Below are 22,791 nucleotides of genomic sequence, written 5' to 3'. Positions count from 1 at the left end.
CATGAACTTACTTCCAGTTATCAACATGCCCCTAATTTATAGTTCATGAGGAACTTCCAATTTACAATTCATGAACATGCTTCCAGTTATCAAATAGGCCTTTAGAGTCTCATATGTGTTCATGAGGAACTTCTAATATACAGTTCATGAACTTGCTTTCAGTTATCAACAGGACCCTAATTTATAGTTCATGAAGAACTCCTAATTTACAATTCATGAACATGCTTCCAGTTATCAAATAGGCCTTTAGAGTCTAATATGTGCGAAAAAGATAAGCTATATATTTCGACTTGGGGGCTCATTCCGGGTAACTATTTGTGCCTATGTGCCAAAAAGATAAGCTATATATTTTAACTTAGGGCCTCATTCCGAGGATATTAAAGCAAGGTCCGTATTTATTGCATTTTTAGATTTGAAAATCTATTTTAAGATTTATCGAATTTAAGTTCTTGAATTTAGATTTTGTTTTTGTTGGAAACCAAGTGGACAAGCTTTGAATTTCTTTGAAATAAAGACTAATTACAAGAATTTTTTTTTTTGGGTAGATAAGTGGAGAATATAGGCCCCTACCCATTTTTAGAAATAATTAACGGATTTCAAATGCATCAGTGGTGCTACCACCACGACCTCAACCCCATTCCCTAGTCACAAGAAGTTGGTTTTGATAATTGAGAGCATGATTTAAAGGCAAATGATCTCTCTATTTTTATTATTTTTTTATTTTTATCTATTATTTCAAGAAAAGTGTCCTAGCTTAATTGGTTAGTGGTCGACAATTTAAAGGCAAATGATCTCTCTATTTTTATTATTATTTTTTTTTTGTCTATTATTTCAAGAAAAGTGTCCTAGCTTAATTGGTTAGTGGTTGACAATTTGCAATGGTACTTCCTAAACTCAATTCTTAACAAGTGTGGGGCCCCTCTCCCAAAAAAAAAAAATCTCTGATTTTTTTGAGTTTTTTCTATCAATGCACGAAAAGACGGACTAGGCCTTACTGATAGAGCTGACCCAATGAGCTGGCTCAACCTAGCAAACGGCATTAGTGATTAATACATGGTTGAGTCTGGTCCATCATTTCGAATGCTCATAGCAACAACTGCTCTTTTAGCAAAGGCATTAGTGATGAATACAATTAGTGGTATCGATACCTATATTGTCATCCAATGAACATAAAGAAAAAGAAGTCCTACAATTGCCTTCTCAAAATGGATAATTAGGACTCTAAAAAGAGACACCATATACATCTACAAGGTTAACCGTCGACTCTGCGCAATACTCCCTCGTGTGATTAAGTATAGAAGTTTTTTCACATCAATTGGTCCCAACAAAGCAATTTTGTTTTTTCACATCAATTGGTCCCAACAAAGCAATTGGCAATCAATTGATGCGAAAAAATTTCCACAATAAATTGAACAAGGGAGATTTTCGCATGAAAATATTTCTGAAATATTTTCACTCATACCCAACATAAACACATCTTCTTATCATTTCACAGGTACTTGTATATAATGTTTTCTTTGCCATTTCCTTTCTCTTAGTCTACCAAAATACTGCAATTTCTCAACATTTATAAAAACGAAAAAGGAAAAAAAAAATTTGTATGGATGAAGATTTGGATAGTTAGGATACAGTATTAGAAAAAAAATTACATTATTCAATCTTACCAGCCGCACAAATCGGAGCCATTCATTGAGATGGACTTTAAATTGACAAATGCCTTTATTTATAAAAGGGTGTGGTTTCCATAAGGTCGCAACCTTAAACAATCCAATTAAGGCGCACCTCTAAATTTTATCATAAATGATATTTTGATATAAAAGATTTTTAGGATGGATTGAAACTCTATTTTCATTTCTAATTATAAAATTTTAAACTCTAAAAATGGTTCAAATCAAGTAGATCCAGAAACACATGAAAATCTTGAAAACGGACGGTCTAGATAATGTGTTGCAAGATGCACTATTTCGCGGACTCAAAATCTTTTTTTCTTTTCATATTCATACATCTCTATGTCAAGATGATCAATTAAAGGGTTTTCCAACATCTGAACAACCTTTTATGATGGATTTTTTAGGCACATCTTTAACTCTACATTTTAAGGTTGCAACCTTATTTAAAACTTTTTCCTTTATAAAAACCTTCGCAAGTTGAATTTCCAATGCCTTTTAAATGGATTCAGCCTAATTTAAAAAAAAAGTCATTTTTTTGTTGTGTAAATAAAAGTAAATAAAGAGATTGTATATTATGAGACCATAGGGTGTGGTTTGTATAAGGCTGAGGCTCTAAACAATCAAAAGAAGGTGCACCTTCAAATAGTGCCAAAATATGTTGTTTTAGTATCATAAGTATTTATGATGACCAGAAGATTTATTTTCATATCTAATTATAAAATTTGAACATTAAAAAGAGGTGTAGATTGAGTGGATCTATGAACACGTGAAACACTTGAAAATTGACGGTCTAGATAATACATTTCCGATACTTGAAACATGCACTATTTCCAATACTTGAAATCTATTTTTTTAATGTATATAAATCTTGAGGTTGAGATGATCCAATTGAAGGCTTTTCAGCATCCAAACAACCTCTTCCTGTAAATTTTTAAGGCCACCCTTATCTAAACTTTTTCCTTTATCTTTAGGATATGTATACTATGCTCCCGTGGGAGCGTATTGTGCATCTACTCCCTCACTCAAAACACCTACTTAGGATGATATTCTTAGTCTAAAATTTTGGGAACCATATAAGAATTACTAGATAATTATTTTTAAAAGAAAGTTTTGATTTTTGAGTTTTGTGGCACTTAGATCTAGCCCTTCAAAAATTGGAAGGTATTCAATCTTGAAGTATAAGTTTTTTTACAGCGTAGTTTATTTCGGATTTTTTCCTAGGATTATTTTATGGGTTGTAGATATCATATTCCCAAAATTTGAGATCCCAAAAGTATCTTTAGTATATGTTTTACTCGAGAGAGTAAATGGATAGTATGCTCCCATGGGAGTAGGAAATATTTTGGCTTATCTTTATTACAAGCCATTAGATTTAAAATTGGATGGCTTGAGTTGTTTCGATGTTTGATAATAGTTTTTTGGAACTTTGAATCTAATTAATAGAATTCTTACATCCACCCAATTTGAAATTGAATAAGAGTGATTGTGACCTCCTTATATATAAAAGAAAATGATCTTAGTTGTATACATTTCTATTAAATAAAAAAAAAGTCCTTGTGCAAGAGCCTAGTAAACTCACCAACATCGATGCACGTTGTAAAAAACTCACAAAGGTTATGTAGAAATTTATTAAAAAAGTCACATTTTAAATATAAAATTTTTTATTTTATTTCATCTAGATGATTATTTTAACCAATGCCTAAAATTTAAGATTAAAAATTTATTTCTAAGATGGTTTAAGAGGGGCCCGCATATGTATAGTATGAGTCGGATGACTCATAGAACCCCATACTTGAATAAAAATTAGATGGACATGGAAATAGGTTGTGTTCATTTCCATCTTTTTCCTAGCGGATGTGGGTAAAACTTTGGGGGTATTCTTTGACTTTTTCCAAAGATGAATTTGACGAAGTTTTTAAAAATTAGGCGCACAAATTCGCCACATGCTTGTGAGATTTCTTCGCCGCTTTCCCACGTGCAAATGACAGCCGAAATGCATGGAGAAAATTGTAGGCTCAGAGAAACTCCAATCCACGATGACCTTGACCCCTCTCTCACTCTTGGGCACGGCACAACTGGAACAACCCGAATCGGTTGATTGTTTTCCCTCTCCTTGAGCCCAAAGGTTCGTTGATTTCTGAGCGCGCTCTCTCCCACACATCGTCCTCTCTTTCTTTCAAATAACCCAAATTAATTCTTTGAATTTCAAGCATCGACTCGCAGGCGTGTTTCTCGCTCTAGAAAAGGTAAGGCTCCGATCGAAGCTCCCTTTTCAAATCGTTCGGAATTCAAATATTTCATACAGGCTTTGGAATGTATTGATTGATGCCGTATAAAATACTCTTTTCGTGCCCATGTCATCTTTTTCTTGTGAACTCTGGAATCTGATTCATCCTAAGAGCTTAGGTTTCCATCCATGGAAACCCATTCCAGAGTTTTATTTCTTCTATTGGGTGACAAAGATAGAAAGAGAAAGAGAGAAATAACGAATTGGAGCGCCCAACAGGGATACTGTTTTTTTCTTAGTGATTTGGGAGTGTGAGTTCTTCATGTAGTGATCGATGAATTCTGATCCTTCTGATATCTAGGATTTTATGCAAAAGAAAACAGAAATAAGTAAACCAAAATCTAGATACCCCATAACCACATTTTTGTTTTAGTTATGGGTTCATGGAATTTCGTCCTTATTGATTTTTGGGAATCTCGTGGTTTTTTATATCTCATATTTTATACAGAGGAGCACCAAATTTGACACAAATTCCTCTTGACTCTCCCATTTAAGCAATTATGTTTCTTAGTTTTCCTATAGAATTCAAAGGAAACTTAATCTTAGAATCCCAGATTTTATGTTAAAAAAAAAAAAAAAAATCCAAAATCTCCTTGCAAATTTTTTTTTTTACTGAGATGAATTTGGAGTATCAGCCTATTTAGAAACTGCATTGAAAAATTCGTCATTGTAGATTTGGTTATGAAGTTTCTTGATTAATCACTAAGCCAATCGGATCCTTAAATCTCAGGTTTATCCAAATCAAAGAAACCTAAGTTCTATAACCCGGTCATAAGTACCATATGGAGCTATTGCCTGTCGAAGTGATTGGGAACATTCTCTCTCGTTTGGGTGCTGCTCGGGATGTTGTAATTGCATCTTCAACCTGTCAAAAATGGAGAGAAGCAGGTCGAAACCACCTTCACACCCTCTCTTTCAACTCAGGTGATTGGCCAGTTTATCGAGAACTAACAACCAGTCGATTAGAGATTATAATCACGGAGACCATATTTCAAACAAGTGGTTTGCAAAACCTCTCAATTTGTATGGGTGATGTCGATGAATTCTCAGCTGCCCCTGTTATAGCGTGGCTCATGTACACTAGGGGAACCCTTCGTTACCTTCTATACATAGTTCGAACCACCCCAAATGTTAACATTTTAGAGAAATGTGGCAGGCAAAAACTGGAAGTTTTGGTCCTTGGTTACACCTCAATATCGGGGGTGGAGCCTAGCTATCAGAGATTCCCTTGTTTGAAATCTCTAGCCCTTCATAGTGTGAGCATTTCAGCATTGGACCTCAGTCTCTTGCTCACTGCCTGCCCTAGACTTGAGGCATTTTCACTTGTTAATCCTGATATTGCCATGTCTGATGCACAAGCCACCATGGAATTGAGCAACTCCACTTTGAAGAAAATCTATGTAGAGTGTATAAGTTTGGATAAGTTCATATTAGAGGCTGATAGTCTCGATTGTCTACATTTGAAGGATTCTACTCTAGAGATTTTCGAGCTCATAAGTAAGGGGTCTTTGAAGCACCTCAAGATTGACGATGTTAGTGTTATACATTTGGATATTGGGGAAAGCACCGAGCTTCTTGAGGTGGTGGATGTTAGTGATTTTACTATTATGTGGCCTAAGTTCTATCAGATGATATCAAGGTCCTCAAAACTGAGGAGGCTTCGGCTTTGGGGGGTGGTGTTTGATGCTGAGGAAGAGGTCATGGACTTGGAGACTATAGCGATCTGCTTTCCTCAACTGACTCATCTCTCTCTAAGTTATGACTTGAGAGATGGGTTGATCCATTACGGGCTTCAAGGGAGCTCCCGACTAGAGAATGTGATGGTTTTAGAATTGGGTTCTACAGTTATCAATGAATTGTTTGCTCAGTGGATTGGTGGACTTCTAGAGAGATGCCCCCATCTTAAGAAGCTTATCATCCATGGTTTCATCTCAGAGACCAAAAGCCGGGAAGAATGCCAGATGGTGGCTAGTTTCACTGCTTCTATTGTTCGTCTTATGAGACGATTTATGCATGTTGATGTGCAGTTTGCTTATCAATAATGTTCATATCATTTTTGCTTTCTCTTTTTTCTTGTATTGGTTTCATAATAAGGACTTGGCTCACTTGCTCAAGCATGCCAACTTTAAAAAGTTGTGATGGGTATGTGGTGCGTACCAATAATGTTTCTCTTCATGAATGGCTCGTTTGGAATTCGTTTCAAATTTTGGGGTGGCAAGATATGTGTGATCAAGTGATTTATGTTGCATATGAAGGACGATGTCGATGTTTTGGAGTTCTTCGATTTACACTCCAATTGTCTTTCATTTTCCTCAGTTCGTGCTTGAGTTGTTGTAAAGGTACAGTTTTCATTTTGATTTATGCAAGTAACATGAGATGTATTTACTCTCTTATGTTTCCATGAATCTGTAACCAAAAATTTCTTTATTTATTTTATTTATAAGGATAAGCTATTCTTATCTGTCATATCACGTAACAGAAGTTGGATATGGTATTCAGTTATTTTCTTCTTTTATATTTTTGTCTTGGGAAGTTAATAATACTACTTTAAACAACATTCTTTTGTAATGATTTTCTTTTTATAAGCATTTCTTTGAATTTTCTTTCGTGTTTCTTTATCTTTACTCAATTTCCTGGCATGGAATTGTAAGATAACACTGGTTGGTTTGTGCTAGGATTTTTATAATGCTCTACTGCTGTTTCTGATTTATAATTTATAGACATCACATATGCTTTTATCCTGGATATTTGGAGTGCTTATTAAACTCATATGATTGTTTGAGTGGTTTTCGATTATGAGATCAGCAGGTGTTGGACATAAAAATAGAAATATATGTTTGTGTTCTTGAAGGAGTATCAATCATCATATAGGCTACTTTATTCAAACCGTGGGGATGCAAATAGGAATTCTTTTCATGATTGGGTCCTGGGTAATTCTGAAAGCTTTCTACTTCCTACTGCCAACTGTTAAAATGCAATCTTATTCGAGAAGGAAAATCCAGAAAGTTAGATAATAAGATATAAAGAATAACCTGTTCTGAGTGGCCCAAATCAAACTCAATCCTGTACGTTTTAGACTTCCAATGCTGCTGCCTCCCCATATTTGCTGCACTTAAATGATGCCACCCATGGCGTTATCAGTTCTTCAATCTACTTGGGCATTTTTTGGTCTTTTATTTGTGGTCTCATCCAGACACCTTCTGGTATTTTTTTTGTGCAACTGTGAAACTCATATATTTGAAGCTTTTATTTTTCTCTCTGCAGTTGTTGAAACTCATGTAAATGCTTAGATAAGGCTGTTTTCTTCCAATCAGTGTTCATTTATGAAAAGGACATCACATCTGATGTATGTACTCACCTGACAGTAGGGGTGGATGGCACATGGGACTTATGGCATGTTTGACGCCTAGATTTTTTGGGAGTGGGATGCCCTCTCCCAAAAATTATGGAAGACAGCCCTTCCATCATTTTTTTGGGAAGTGGTGGCTTCCAAATATATTACCATTTTGACACTAAAAAGAGACCCCGTGGAAGGCCACACTTCCACACTATGTCTTCTACTGTGTGAAATCAAACATGGAAGTGGGATGTTCAGCTCCCACTTCCAAAAACTCCATGAAATCAAATACGCCCTTGATGATCTTCGCGATATGTACAGGGATAATCCTGTTTCTATTGAGACGTTCAAAACTAGGGGTTCTCCTATTGGTCTCTCAATTTTGTGCCTATCATTCATGTTTCGGGAAACAGTAGGGGGCACCATTTCTGGAGTTCCTTTGATCTCTCTCGCTCTTCTCACTCATTCTAAAATGTACAGGGATGATCCTATTTCTATTGAAGACCTTCAAAACTGGGGGTTCTCCTATTGGTCTCTCAATTTTGTGCGTATTATTCATCTTATCTTTATTGTATTTCATTTTCTTTGGGAAACAGTAGGGGCCACCATTTCTGGAGTTCCTCTGATCTCTCTCTCTCTCTCTCTCTCTCTCTCCTCTCTCTCTGCATGGTGTGTGTGACACAAAACATAATAAGCTACACAAATCCATATGTATCTCTGCACCCATGCATGGATGTCTATACCTTCTTCAGTATAGGGCTTAGGTCTCGTCCCTTTGTTTTGGAATCCTTTGAAACTCATTTTTTAGCAAATTGGGTTCAGGGAAATCCAAAAATTACAATGGAACAGGGGGCATACTCCTTGTGTTCAAGAAGAACTGCATATCTTATAAATTAGCTTAAGAAGTCATATATAATATATAACATATGGATGTGATATATTATTTTCTGATCATTAGCATTGGCGGAGTTACATTGTTACTATCAAGTCCGTAATCAAGTGCTTGGATGTGGCCCTTTGGACCTGCTATACTTATTCCTTTCCTTCTTCTCTTTCTTTAGTGGAAGTAGGTGGTTGATTGGGGGTTGTTGTAGGGGATGGTATTGACGGGTATCTTAACTTTTTGACTAGCTTCATTTGATATTTTTTCTATTTGTGTGTTGAAAGCAATCTTCATGATGACCAATCAATAATGCAAAGTATTGGTTTTTTTTTAGCATCCCTTGACACGTTTTTCTTTTCAATTAGCTATTAGAAATTGGTAGATTGTAATTACTACTATCTACGTTTGTTTCTCCTGCTTGTTTTTCCTCCCTTGTGATTTGGTATATATGTAAGAAAAGTTTGCCCTGAACCAACCACCAACCCGCCCCCCCCCCCCCCACCGTCTTTTTCTTCTTTATTTTTTCTCCTCTCTCCTTTATCTGGAACCATGTTGTTTTTGTTTCGAGGGTGAAAATATGAAGGATTTCTTTGTTTTTGGTTTTGTTGCATATGGTGTCAATGCACATGTCTACAAATAACATATGCATACATGTAGATGCACATGCTACATGTCAACAGTATGTATAAGTAACATATAAAAACACTTATATCCATAAATGCTATATATTATGTTATATGTTGATAGACCATTTTACAGAAAAAGTAATACATCTTTTTACATCATTGTTTGCTAGGTAATGCTGTCAGCTGTCTATGTATAGTAACAATGTAACTAAGGACGTGGTTGAGGGATACAGCAAAAGGAGTCTCTAACAATATCTGGTCCATTTTATGTACTAGATTACATGCTTCTCTGTATAGGATATGTTATGTCGGTACTCACAATTGCATGCAATGGAATGAGTATATATGTATATCAATGATCAAGAACTTGAACTTGGTGGTGGACACGGTCATTTGCCAAAACTAGGTCCATTTGTGGAGTCAAAAAATTAAGTTGGAAACACTTGACCAGTTTTTGAAATAATTGTGTTAAACTAGGCCTCTGCAAGCACCTTGGAGTCTGTTCTTCACCCGATGACCACCGACAGCTTCCCCTCTAGTTGGTGGGAAGTTGACCCTGGCCTACAAGTTGATTTTAGAATACTCCTAATGAGGTCTCCAAGAGGACTAGTTCATCTAGTTCGAGCTGAAACAGACACTTTTACTACTAAAGGCTATTGGGAACTCACTCGTTCTAAGTATGTGGAGGGAGATTGATTCAAGTTTATATGGAAATAACCTATTCATTGGAGAGGGGCTTGGTATCATGGGCTAGTTTTACAAATCCAATTGCCAACCATAGACGGATACCAGAGACATAGCCTACCACTCGCACATAGATGTGCCTTCTCCCTCTGTAAGAATGCTAAAAAAGCTCATGACTACTTTAACGTACTTTTACAAAGTGTCTATGGGCTTCTGTGATTGGTCTTTTCCATCTTTGTAGAGTGCTTAGTAATAACGTTATAGAGATGCTCCTTATGTGGATTGAAGGAAAACCATACAGTAAGGGACATGTTCGGAATTCTTTTGTGCATTACAAGTACATTCATAGTTGGGGAGATCTGGAGGAAGCGTGCCCTATACATTTTGAAGGACAATCCAGAGAAAAAGAGAGATGCTCCAAGATGCAAGCTAGTGGATCAAAGTAGCAATCTCTAGCCCAAACTGTCTAGTCCTACCAATATAAGTGAAATTTGTGTCTTAGCATGCTAGGGGCATTACACCAAACGCACAACCTAAACAAGTCATGAAAGAAGTAATCTGAAACCCACCAAGACCATGTTGGATCCAACTAATTACTGATGTCTCAAAGACAAGTGAGATTGCTGGTTGTGGTGCCGTTTTGTGGTGCGTGAGGATATTTCAAGGTATTTGCAAGTCTAATAACTGGCACCAAAAATGAGACTGAGCTGCAGTCGATATTAGTAGGCGTGGAGAGAGTATTTTCTTCTCAACTCCTATGGATCGAGGAATACTCCCTACTAGTCCTACAATGGTGCCTGGATTTGCAAACTATCGGATGGAAGTTCCAGAGTGTCTGTGATGTACTCTCACTATGCCAAACATCGTCAGACTTCCATTTCTCTCGCGCATCGGGAAGGCAACAAAGCAGCAGAGCTAATGGAAAAAATTGGGTGTGGTTTCCCCTCAGTAGTCAGTACAGATATGAACTCTCTCCCCAACTTCTTGAGAAAGCCCCTTTTTTATGACTTGCGCACAGTTCACTGTAAATTCACTTAACACCATGCACTCGTATTTGTTACAATGACCTGCCACACCACAAGGGGATTGTAGGCTCTGGGTATGTGTATTGTTTTCTTTTTTCTTTCTGTGTCCTCAGAGCCACATGGAAAGTCTGAGACCCTCTGGTCATTTACAATGCTGTACTTTTTTCTATAGTAATATTATAGGCGGGACCCAGCTAAATGGGATAATATCCCTGGGATATATAGCCAAAAAGAAATGTCCATAGTGAGACGTGAAACCTAGCTCCTAAATCATCCCACAATGCCACCACAATAGAAGAAACATACTGTTAGTACGAATAACATAAATGTTACTAAATATTATAGAGAGCAGGCTCTAAGTAGTGATGCTTAAGGTGGCAAATGCCTCTCACCAGGTCCGAAGTTAACATTGAAAAAACAAAAACCTACATAAATATCATATATATAGAAAAACTGTGGACATCATTTATAAAGGTCACCCGCTGATGAAATGAATTATCTAGGATGAGCTTTTACCCAAATCAAGCTTTCATTTGCCAATGCATGCTATAATGTTTTGGTGGGCACTTCCAACTCAAGTGTTTCTTAGTGCATCTGCCGCTCCTACTATCACTTTCTCTTTGACCTCATGGTTGTCAGAGTTAGTGTTTTTATGAGTCTGCAGATTTGATGATGGTGATCAGAGCACAACAAGTAGCCACAAGTGTCTTCTTTGAGGGCAACCGATTCCTCCTAATTTTTGCTCATATTTGGAAGATGAAAACCATAGGAGGGCTTCCAAGAAGAACAAGTGGAGAAAGAAATACTTTGAATGTTTTCTTTTAAGTTATTTCAGTTGTTTGTATTTATTTATTTTATTGTTGGACCAGTTAGGGACCTTTTAGATATAGTAATTGAAGTTAGGGAGCTTAGGTTCAAGTTATACTTAAATTAGAACCTTTTGGTCAAAAGTTAATTGTATGGGCAAATATTGTCCAAAACAATAAATTTCCAATATAAATAAGGGTGTGGATGGGCTGGAGAGGCATTCACGTATTCCTCTTTTAAGATCTTGGGAAAAGAACCCTAGGCTTGAGCCCTATGTGGGAGAAATCCTTAGGGTTTCTCCAAAATTGCAGAAACGTCTAGGTATCTATAAAAAATGTTTATATACGGGTGCAACCTTATGCTATAGAAGTAAGGTGCCCTTATAAAATCTAATAGAAAATATTGTTTCAGAAAATCTTCTAATTGATCATCTCGACCTCGAGATGTATGCATATAAAGAAAAAAAAGAATTTCAAGTTATAAAAATAGTGCATCTTGTAACAAGTTATCTGGATCGTCCATTTTCTTAATTTCAAATGTTTATAGGTCTGCTCGATCTACACTATTTTTGGAATTTTTAATTTTATAATTACGTTTGAACATAAATTTTCAAGCCATTATAAAGTTTCTACACTAGAATTATATCTTCCGATAAAATTTTGAGATGCGCCTCATGAGTACAATATAAGGTGGGCACCTTATATAAACCTCACCATATATATATATATATATATATGGAAAAAACTGGAATTAGCCCATTAGCTCATATGCACATATGAGCCCAATGGCCCAGATTGAATATGGGCCGATCTGACGATCACGGATGTCCGGTAGTGTTTGAATTTTAATTTTTTTTCTACAAATCCAAATCACTTGAAATTTTAGGAGTGTGTTCATAAAAAATAGTCGAATCTTCGAAAAATATCAAAAACATATTTTACATGAAATAAATTGACCAAAATACCCCCAAAAATTTTCAGAGGGTATTTTGGTATTTTTTATATTTTTATTAGGTGCGCCTTGATGAGAAGATCACATGCTTAAAATTTCAAGTGATTTGGATTTGTAGAAAAAAAAAAAAAAATTGAAATATGAAATGAGGTCGTGATCGTCAGATTGACCCAGATTCAATCTGGGTCGTTGGGCTCATATAAGCTAGTGGGCTAATCCTAGCTTATATATATATATATATATATATATATATATATATATATATAGATATATGTTTGTATGCATGTGTGTGTGTACGTGTGTGTATTAAGGATCGGCAACATGAATCCACTTCCGCCATTTCGGCTTATCAAGGGTCATACCTTCAGTCTGCCACAAGTCAGTCTATCTCTTCTCACTTCTTCCATCCATGTCCTTTTTTGAGCCGTTAGCTTTATATTCGAATCAAATCGCCTTTCCTAACTAGTGTTGTTCTAGGTCGATATTGCACATGGCTGACCACCTAAGTCTTCTTTCCCTTATATCATTCCCTATTGGAGCCATCCCTAAGTTCCCTCGGATGTACTCGTTCCGAATTCTAATCTTTCTTGTCTTGTCTCCTATCTATGTCAATGTCATCATCTCAGTTGTACTCATTCTATGAATATGTTGTTTCTTGATTGCCTAACGTTCTATCCCATAAAGCATGGCTGGTCTTACAGCCATCCATACAATTTCTCTTTAAATTTCATTAGTATGTGACGATCACATAAGACTACGAAAGCACATCTCCACTTCTCCATGTACCCTTTCATATCTTCTACTATCTTTTCCGGCATAACCATTTAAGTCCTCTCCTAAACATGTTCTCTCTCCATTTGGTATTATTGGGACTAGCCACCCATGTCCTCCCATAATTATCTATTAATTCTATTTTTTAGTCCTACCTATGGCACATAAGTACTAATTACATTAATTATCTCATCCTTAGCACACTTTTAAGTAATAGGAGTCTATCACCTACGCTTGTAACATCTACTACTTTATCATTTAATAGCTTCATCTACTATTAATGCCTACGCCATTTCTATTATTATCCTTTTGCATATACAAAAGTTTATACCTATCAATATTCTTAGCTTTTGTCCCTTTCCACTTAGTTATCTTTAAGTAAACTATGTTAGCTTTCTTTTGTCTCATTGTATCTACTAACTCCACTCTTACTTGTTAGGGTTCCTACATTCCATGTGGCTAGATGAATCATGCTCTTGGACTAGCATCTTTATCCATGCTCACCAAAATGGCATGGGAACCCTTGCCTACTTATCACCGCAATTGGGCATCGTTGTGGTGTATCCCTTCTAGGGAACACCCTAGCATGAGCATACAACATGGGATCAGGATTTATGAAATAGATGTTGCAAACATTTTAGGCTAGCTGCCAACCTAACACAACCCTCCTCCTTTCTCCAGGTTTGGGACCGTATAATGGGCTTTGGGCCAGATATATACACACATTTATTGCTGAAGCTTAGAGACATTGTTCAAATCCTCTCGGAAACTGAGCATTTCCTCGAAATAAAAAAAATGTTCAAGGCGATGGGAGGTAAGATATGTAACATATGCACTTCCCAAATTTTAGACTGAGTCTCTTTCCGCATATTCTTTCTTATCAAGGACATAACATAATCACCCATGAATAATATTGTAACTCTTATGTGTTCCAACCTGACAAATCTATTATCATGTTACAATACTATACCTTCAGAAAATTATTCTCTTTTCCTTTTAGGCTCTACAAATTAATGACATTGTTGACTGTGATTTCATGGATATTGTAATAGATTCAAGGGCTCTCAAATCTGCGATTCATTAAATCAAGCGATCTTTAAGAGTAGAGATATCAAAATTGGTGGATGATAACTTTTTGGTGGAACTAGTGAGAGAAAATGGATTTGCCTTCATGAAGATAGTGGATAGAATCTGCTCCAATAGGCCTGTCTGAATCAACATATGTTCATCTGTCCCTGTGGAAATTGTGGAATGTTCGCAACTGTATTGGATGGAATTTGCTCCAATAGGACTGTCTGAACGAATGTATTTGTCATCTAGTGCTATGGGAATAGTTGAACGTCACATCTCTCAAAAGATATTACAATCGACTTTAATTAAGATCAACATTTATTAATGTTCTGCTTATGTCACTTATTTCGAAGAAGAATTTTGCAAGGAAATTGATAAAGTTATTCTTGATGACCTATTGATTTTTTTGAAGCTCATTCTGAAGAAATGAAATCAATGTGAAAGAATTCAGTTTGGGAACTTGTTGGGTTTCGTATTTTGATGTATTGTGAATAGAGTTTTTAGGTGTTGAAATGCATGTGGATTATAGTGCCATTCACGGGTGATTTTAGTCATTCACCCCCTTAGGTTTAGATTCTCACAACCAAGGATGGAAATCAAGTGTCCTCTACTTAGATTGAAGCTTTTTAAGGCAATTCCAGCACTCTCACTTTAGGACTGTCTTTCTCTCATTAGACTCTCACTAGGGCTCTCAAGGTAATAGCAAAGTTCACCCATATTATCAATAGCCCAAGAGTTCTTGAAATGGCGCAGGCATGGGTATTTAGGCCTTGGTGGTGAAGTTAGGGTTTTTACTACATTTTGGATTTTTGGGGCAAGTTAGTTATACGTTTGGAGTGGAAATATCAAGGTTTCTCTCTTGAAATTTGTGGTCCAACTTCGCCATCTGTTTGGCCATTTATTTTGGCCAATTTGGTATGTTTTGGACCAAATTTTTTCCATTGATTAATGGGAAATTGAGTTAAGAATCTTTTGAACTAAATGTCATCCATAAACTCCTCGTATCCTTGGAGTTATGGATCTTGATCCAAGGTCATTCTGCAGTAGTTCTTGTTTTAACCCTAATTTGGGCTTTGATCCACTCTCAAATCTGTTCGTAAATGATGTCTAGGGTAATATGGGCTTCTAGGGCATTGATAACGATTTTATCTGCCAAATTTCACCCCAAAACACCTTGTAATTTGAGAGAGAGCGATCAAGGCATAGAGGTCATGCGACTTGATGCAGGCAGTAGACCCTTTGTGACCTTTTAATTTGTTCTCCAATCGGGTATTTTATCTTGAAATAAGCCCCTTCAATATATATATGAGTTTGTCGGCGGATGAGTCAAGAACATTTCCTCCAAATGTTAGCTCAATCCACCATGGGGTTTAGGCGAAATCAGCAAAACAAGTCCCGAGGATCACTACAGCCTGTGTGCTGTTTATAGCCCCATTTCTGACTGTCGGTGGGAATACTGCTTCAGTCATCAATGGAAATAATGATTTTGATCTTGTCGCCTTTAAAAAGTGGGACAAATGCTGATCAGAAATTTGAGAGTGATCTTGGGATGGCTTAGATTAAAGTCCCACAGAGTTTAACCTTAAATCCTAGACTGTTTGAATCTTGTAATTGGACCCCTTTTCTACACATTGGTTGTATGAACAATACTACTGGTAGGATTAGTGGCCCTTGATTTTGAAATGTTGGAAATGGGATTAAATGATGTCGGAAAGCCTTGAAGTTTGGAGGGTAGGTTGAGGACACTAGGGATTAAATTTCCACTTATTTTCACCTCATTTCGAGCCTTTTGGACCAGGATTTTGGTCAGCTCTTCTTCCCACTTTGGTCTAACAATTCAGTGTTGCCCAATTATACAAACCCCTTGATCTTTTAGTGGGAATACCTCCCTTTGCATATCTTGAGGACCACCCCCCCCCCCTAGTTTCATCTCGTTTCGGAATTGTGAAAGGGTCTATGTTGGGTGTTTACATATGGCTGGAAGATTGATTTTTACCAGATGTCAACTACTTGTTTAGCTGGTGACTTGGCTTTTGCGTATAGGGGGCCACCAATGCTTGATCTCCCTCGCAGTCTCTGTTTTTTAATGGCTTGTTAGAATAGAAGAGCTCTAATGTCTATCTTGGGGCTTTGTAACCGCCTATTGTCAGGAGGACATCACTACTTTGATCCAATTCGTAGCTTCTCACATGTGTGGACTGGTTTGATACTGTTCTGGGATGTTCTGGTTGCTGCAGCAGTAGGCACATACCAGCACCTTTAGAAAAGAGAGAAAAAATACAAGCTCAATGAATGTATATATCAACAGACAAACTATTTTTTCAATTACTTGTATCTATTAACATTTAAGCACTGCATCTTAAATGCACAACCCATTTGTATACCTACTTGGTGAATAGATGGCTGTACGCATGAATTCATGTACTAAGATTAATAAATCTTGCACAAGTTGATGGCCATGTTAAGTCATTACATGGTATGAAGTGTGGTATACTTTTAAGGGGCCATTTGGGTACTTGGAAATCTATTACATGACAATCGATTACGAGGAAATATGACATTTACACCGTTTGGTAAAAAAAAGTGGAAATAGATTACCCGAGATTTCCCCAAAAATCGTGAAACACATTACGTGCGGTTTAAGGTGAAAAATCTATTACGGTGGCAAGAGATTACCCGAGATTTCCTCAAAAATCATGAAACACAATGCGCGCGGTGAAAGTGAAAAATCTATTATGGGCTTGACGGGTAATTTTTAAAAATCTTTCGCGTGCGTGTCTCTTCCTTATCGCAATTTAATAAAATGCCAATCAACCCTCCTATGCATAGATAAGCCCGTTCCCTCTCTCTTGCATTTTTTTTTCTTTTCTTTTTGTAACCCCCTTTCTCTCATTTGGATTTTTTTCTTCTTTTTTTTCTAAACCCTTTTACTCTCTCCATTCTCTCTTTCCTTAGTATATCCATTTTCCTTAGCATATCCATGAGACTTTTTTTTCTTGTTTTTTTAAGCCCCTTTCTCTCATCTAGACTTTTTCCATTCTCCCTCTCTCCTTAGCATATCTATTTTCCTTAGCATATCTAATCAATGAGAAATTACACAGTACAATTATAATAAAAAATTTCACCCAACATAAGAAATTACACAACCACAATTATAATAAAGAATTTCACCCAATATAATCGTCATAAGATATTAGTAAAAACGCAATTGAAATAAGATACCTCTTTAGTTTCTTCCAATACCTCAAAATTTTCTACTGCAATTACCAAATCTTCTAGTTTACTAAAACTTCTTTGTACCATAAAGATTTTTAATTTGATATCATAAATTTATTGCTTATTTGAAATTATATAGATAGACATTTGAAAGACTTCTATAAAAAACAATCATATTATTCCAATGACTTATCATGTTAAAACCAAGGTCTAATCATGTTAGAAGACATGTGATTTCATGTAAGTGCCAAAGGCAGGCAAATAAGTAAGAAATTGTATGATGATGACTTTAGAATGGTACAAGTTATTATTAGAAAATCTTTTTAGAATGGTGATGATGTTATTATTAAAAAATCTTTTTGGAATGATGTGATGATGACTTTTAATTCCGCATTTCAGTGGAATTTAGTGACAAAAAAGAGAAACAAATGATAGTTTACAAACAAGTGTTGATAAAATGCTGGTAATGTATTTTCCATATTTCTTCCGGTCATAGTCAAATAGTAGCCGTATATTTCCCAAGTTGCATCTAAATACTATCCAAACAGTAACAATCAATTTGCAAGTGATGTATTACGTCAGTAATATATTTCACAGACAATATATTTCTAGGTATCCAAACGGCCTCTAAAGATTTTGTCATTTGTGATGTGTGTGTGCGTGTGTATGAGAGAGTATTCAGAGTTTATTGTGGGTGGCAAGAATCAAGTAACTATCGAAGAGTTTACTTACAGGATTCCACGTCAGAATCAGCACAATGCGAGGCCCAAAGCCTTGGGAGCACTAGGATATTATACATTGAGGGATATCCTAACATGGGTAGCCTTGCTATGTGGAGATCCTACTCAATTGAGCATAATTCTAGTCTAATGGCATGGTCAAGTCGTGATACCCTTTACTTGGCTTGTTTGCACTTATTATGCAAGTTTTAATTGATATTTCAGAAACTAACAACCAGAATCAATTGGAAACTGAAGACCTTCTAGTGCGATTGGAACTATATACCATTGCGATTTGGTGCATGGTATATCCATAGACATCAGCAGGCATCTATGCATCTGTGCAAGTTTGTGGGCACCAGAAACAAAAAAGGGCTACAACCAACATTGCAGGATAGAAATTCAGTGCTTATGACTTTGTTTGATCAATTGGGATGTCATTTATGTTATCACATGTGAGTCATTAGTGGTCAATCCCCATCCGTCCATAATCTCCATATGGTGTCATGTAGCGAACCGTATGTGAGATTTCATCAGACGATCCATCTAAGAAAATAAATTTATCAAAAAAGGAAAGTCATTAAAAATGTGGTAGCATTAGTTTATGGGTCAAGGTGGATTAAGGGAATACACATTCACCATAAAATATGGTCCCATCAACACTAGGCTGAGAGCATAACCACCACAATTGGAAATGTTTATTGGGAGTGGTGGTGCCACTACCTATTGAGCAGTTTTGATGCCACCCATACTTAACCCAATCCAATATAAAAGTTATAATGAAATCATAAAAGAATAAGAGAATAGAAGCACAAAAAAGGCAGTTACAGATGCAAATATGTGTGCAAGGATCAGTTGGTGCTGTTTCTTGATTCTGTTGTTAAGCAGTTGCAGGGGTCACTTGACTTGTGTGTGGCTTGAGTCAGTTCATTTATAAGCTTCTTCAAGAGTACAAGTCGAAGTTTGCCATTGAAGCTTAGGTCTTGGCTCGTACACATCATGAATAAAGAGAAGCACTTGGATTGCTACTCTATTAATCTCTTAGCCAAATCTTATTTGTAAAGGAATGGTTTATATAAGGTACCAACTTTGTTTTTTCCATACAAGGGGTCAACCTGAAAGAATTAAAGTAATGTACACCTTTAAAACCCTTGTGATGAAGTCTATTTCCGTCCCTAATTATGAAATTTAAAGCTCCAAAATAGTGCAAATCGAGAAGATCTATGAGCAATTGAAATTTCGAAAAAGAATGGTTCAGATAATGTTATGAAATGTACTACTTTAAGGACTTGATTTATTTTTATTTTTTTTGCTCCTTTCATATCCATAAATCTTGAGGTCGAGAGATCAATTGGCGGTTTTTTAGCATCAAAACAACCTTTCCAATAGATTTTTTAAGTAGATCTTACTTTTGTAGTATAAGGTTGTTGCCTTATGTAAACATTTCCTTTTTTTCGTTTTTGATTAGTTAAAAAATTAAAATTTACTTTCATTGAGGTCAACATTAAGACCTCATGCCTTACGCGTAATTAATAGGATTTCTAATGGCGAAATGGAGAGTAACTAGGAGAAGAGAGAACCATATTAAATGATAAAGAGGAAAATGTACTTTAGTTACATTGCTTATTCTTGCATCGGAGTAATAAAGGCAAGTGCAAACTTTGCCAAATGATAAATTGGAGTGCAAGCACATCCATGGTGCTTTTATTAGGGGTGGTGTTATTAGGGATTTTGATGGTGTTTTTATTGCAGCATTTGTCAAACCCTTTGTAATCGCTTCTAATAATTATGCATAATTTTTTGTTTTTGAAGAAGGTTTGATCCTAACAGATAAGTTACAGTGCTTACCTATTCAGATTGAATGAGTTAATGTTACTTATGAATGTTGCCAACCTCCAGGGAAGTTATATATGATTGCAGCAAATTATCGACAATGTCTCTCTAATTGTGGGAGGTTCATTTCTGACATTTTTAGTGAAACTAACATGGTGGTTGATATTCTTGCAAATAGGGCTACATCCCACTTAGAAGCTATTATTTGGCGTTCACGTCTACCTGATTTCATTTGTCTTGCTTTAATCATGATCTAACATAGGTGCATGTTCTAAGGTTGTAAAGTAATGAGTTGTAGACTTTCTCTTTTTGTTTATTAATGAAAAATAGGTGGGGGCCTTCTTCCTCACTTACTTTCCAAAAAAAATAAAAAATGTATCGATGTAGACATGTTTATCTGATGTCAATAATAAATAGTTCGGGGCCATCATTCTTCCAGTCAAAGTGGAGTTTGAATGAAGGAATAGGGCCCATAGCTGTACGCTATGGCATGGGACAGTTTAGGCTTGGCAATAGGTGGGGCAGCCTGGTCTAGTAGTAAAAAGACCAGCTCCGAGGCCACAACATGTAGCTTGGGGGCTGGGCTAGGGCTGGGCCACCATGTCCTGAGTGCAAGGGCTGGCCTAGTTCGGTCAGGCTGGCCTTATACCCTATAGGGATTAGGGCGGGTCTAGCCCAAGGCTTCCCCGAACCTTTACCAGCCCTAGGACAATTGAAAAACGTATTTCTACCTGAAGCATATAAATAGATAGTGTAATATATGGGGTCATGATGAATAACTATGTATTACTCTTCCATATATACTGTTGAAATATCTCACGAGTCCATATATTACACTGCCTATTAATATATTCTCGGTAAAATATAGGTCTGTCAATTGTCCTAGCGCAAGTAAAGGGGCATGCCAGCTTTGGAGCTAGCCGGGCGCTAATCGCTGCAGGTCTCGTCCAAGTCAAACTTCGCAGAAGAGGCCTTGATCAGACCAAGCCTTGGTCCTATCAGGGCGAATATGGGTCGGGTTAGGCCAAAGACAAGAGTCCCCTTCTTTCTAAGCTGCCTTTTGCTCTTGAGAAACTACTACTATAAGGGGTGGTTTGGGTAGCTGAAAATATATTACAGTAAAATAGATTACTAGGAAATGTGAGATTTACACTGTTTGTGTACAGTAAGAAAATGAAAATAAATTACACAGTATTTCCCCAAATATCGTGAAATCTATTGCACGGGTTGTCATACCCCAAGAATTTACAATATTGATATTCTTGAGTTGTGACAGTAAAAAAAAAGCAATTTTAGATATCTACCATGCATTGAATCAAAATCAAAACCCCTTCTATTTTTATTTATTTTTATTTTTTTTTGAAATTTTAAGATTATTATATAAACTCTGTTCATAACTAATATTAACATAAAGGTCTAAACATATATACATCTCTTGACAGGATAATTTTACCATGGCGAATTCTTACAAAGTAACTAAAGAAAGTTTAAGCACAACTACAATATCTTCCAAAGTTGATCCTGACGAGCACTGAAAATGAAACCGCAGTTATCCTGAAAAAAATGTTTACCATAGTTTGATAAGTCTGGCTACTCAGTAAGTGATCATCATAATCCTAAAAATAATCATGGTTGAAAGATATCAATATTTTCAAAAAGTATATCTATTAACAGAAATGCATCAACATTTTCACTTTAAAAAATGCATAATTAAGTTCCTTAAGTTCTGCAGGTGTCATGCTGTAAGGTGCCTTAGAAATTGGGGCTACCCCTGGCAATAATTCAATAGAGAATTCAATTTCCCTGTCAGGCGGTAATCCTGTCAATTCTTCAGGAAAAACGTTGGGAAATTCTCGGATAACCGGAGTGGTATCCAAATTTATCTCTTCCTTCCTATCTTCTTTGATATAAGCAAGAAAGCCTTGACACCCTTTTCGAAGGAGGCGACTAGCTCGAATACAGGAGATTAAATATGATGGGGAGTCTTCTTTAATACAATTGAAGTAAAATACTGGTTGATTCGAAATACTAAAGGTAACCATTTTCTTATAACAATCATTACTTGCGTGGTTTGCAGAAAGCCAATCCATGCCTAAGATTACATCAAAATCTTGAATTTCTAGGAGTATTAAATCAACCAACAGTTCATTTTCTTCTATTTTTATTACACAGGAGTGGGGTCAATTGAATTTCCCATCGGTGTGGCTACCTCTTGAATGTATTCTAATTGTTCTAGTTCTTACCTTTAAGTGGCATGCAAAGTGTGGTCACACAAATGAATGAGTAGATCCAGGATCAATCAAAACATGAGCTACTTTTTGAAAGATAATAAGAGTACCTTGGATCACTGATTTTGAGGCCTGAGCGTCTTGCTGGGTGATCACAAATACTCTTCCATTCATCTGAGGCTTTTGAGCTATCTCTCCCTGCTTTGGAAGCTGTTGCATCTGTAAGCTAGGACATTATCTAATCTGGTGCCCCAATTTTCCACATTTAAAACAGGCTCCAGTATTCCAATAACAAGGGCTCGATTCATGCTTTTTTCCACATTTTTTACATGGTTCTATTGGGCTTTGAAGTGGCAAGGGCCTTGGCTTCTTGTTTGCCCTTTCAAACTGTTGTCGATTAGATGATGTGGGTCTAACCTGGCTTTTCTGATTTTTCATCTTTTGGTAATATTCGCAATCTTTTTCGACAATTTGGGTTCAATCCACTATTTCAACATAAGTTCTCAATTTTAAGACTGATATTCTGCTTCTTATAGTTGGTCTTAGACCTCTTTCAAATTTTTTCACCTTTCTTGCCTCATTGTTAATCATATGTGGTGCAAATCTGGCCAATTCAGTAAACTTGGCCTTATACTGTGCTACTGTCCGGTTTCCTTGGATTAATTCTAAAAATTCTATTTTCT

At 36.4% G+C, this 22,791-nt stretch overlaps 1 protein-coding gene across 2 annotated transcripts; it reads left to right on the top strand.

The window, feature by feature from the left end:
* The first annotated feature begins 3,489 nt into the window (after window positions 1–3,489).
* On the top strand, window positions 3,490–6,423 carry LOC18444846 (F-box/RNI-like superfamily protein). 2 transcript variants are annotated; one of them, XM_006854955.4, is made up of 2 exons: window positions 3,490–3,916; window positions 4,688–6,423. In XM_006854955.4, the coding sequence occupies exon 2, from the start codon at window positions 4,740–4,742 to the stop codon at window positions 5,997–5,999; it is 1,260 nt and encodes a 419-aa protein (XP_006855017.1). In that variant the 5' UTR covers window positions 3,490–3,916; window positions 4,688–4,739; the 3' UTR covers window positions 6,000–6,423. The 2 variants fall into 2 exon arrangements, with proteins under 2 accessions (XP_006855017.1, XP_020529590.1); XM_020673931.2 differs by having other exon boundaries at window positions 3,520–3,795.
* Window positions 6,424–22,791: the final 16,368 nt, after the last annotated feature.

The sequence above is a fragment of the Amborella trichopoda genome, chromosome 11, assembly GCF_054954075.1.
Source record: "Amborella trichopoda isolate Santa Cruz 75 chromosome 11, AtrichopodaSantaCruz75HAP2 v2.0, whole genome shotgun sequence".
Lineage (NCBI taxonomy): Eukaryota > Viridiplantae > Streptophyta > Magnoliopsida > Amborellales > Amborellaceae > Amborella > Amborella trichopoda.
Note: the sequence above shows the minus strand (reverse complement) of the source record. Positions and strands in the feature narration are given on the sequence as shown.

What these genes read in the sequence shown, in the direction of transcription:
- LOC18444846 (XM_006854955.4), top strand. Translation starts at nt 4,740, where the DNA reads ATGGAGCTATTGCCTGTCGAAGTGATTGGGAACATTCTCTCTCGTTTG.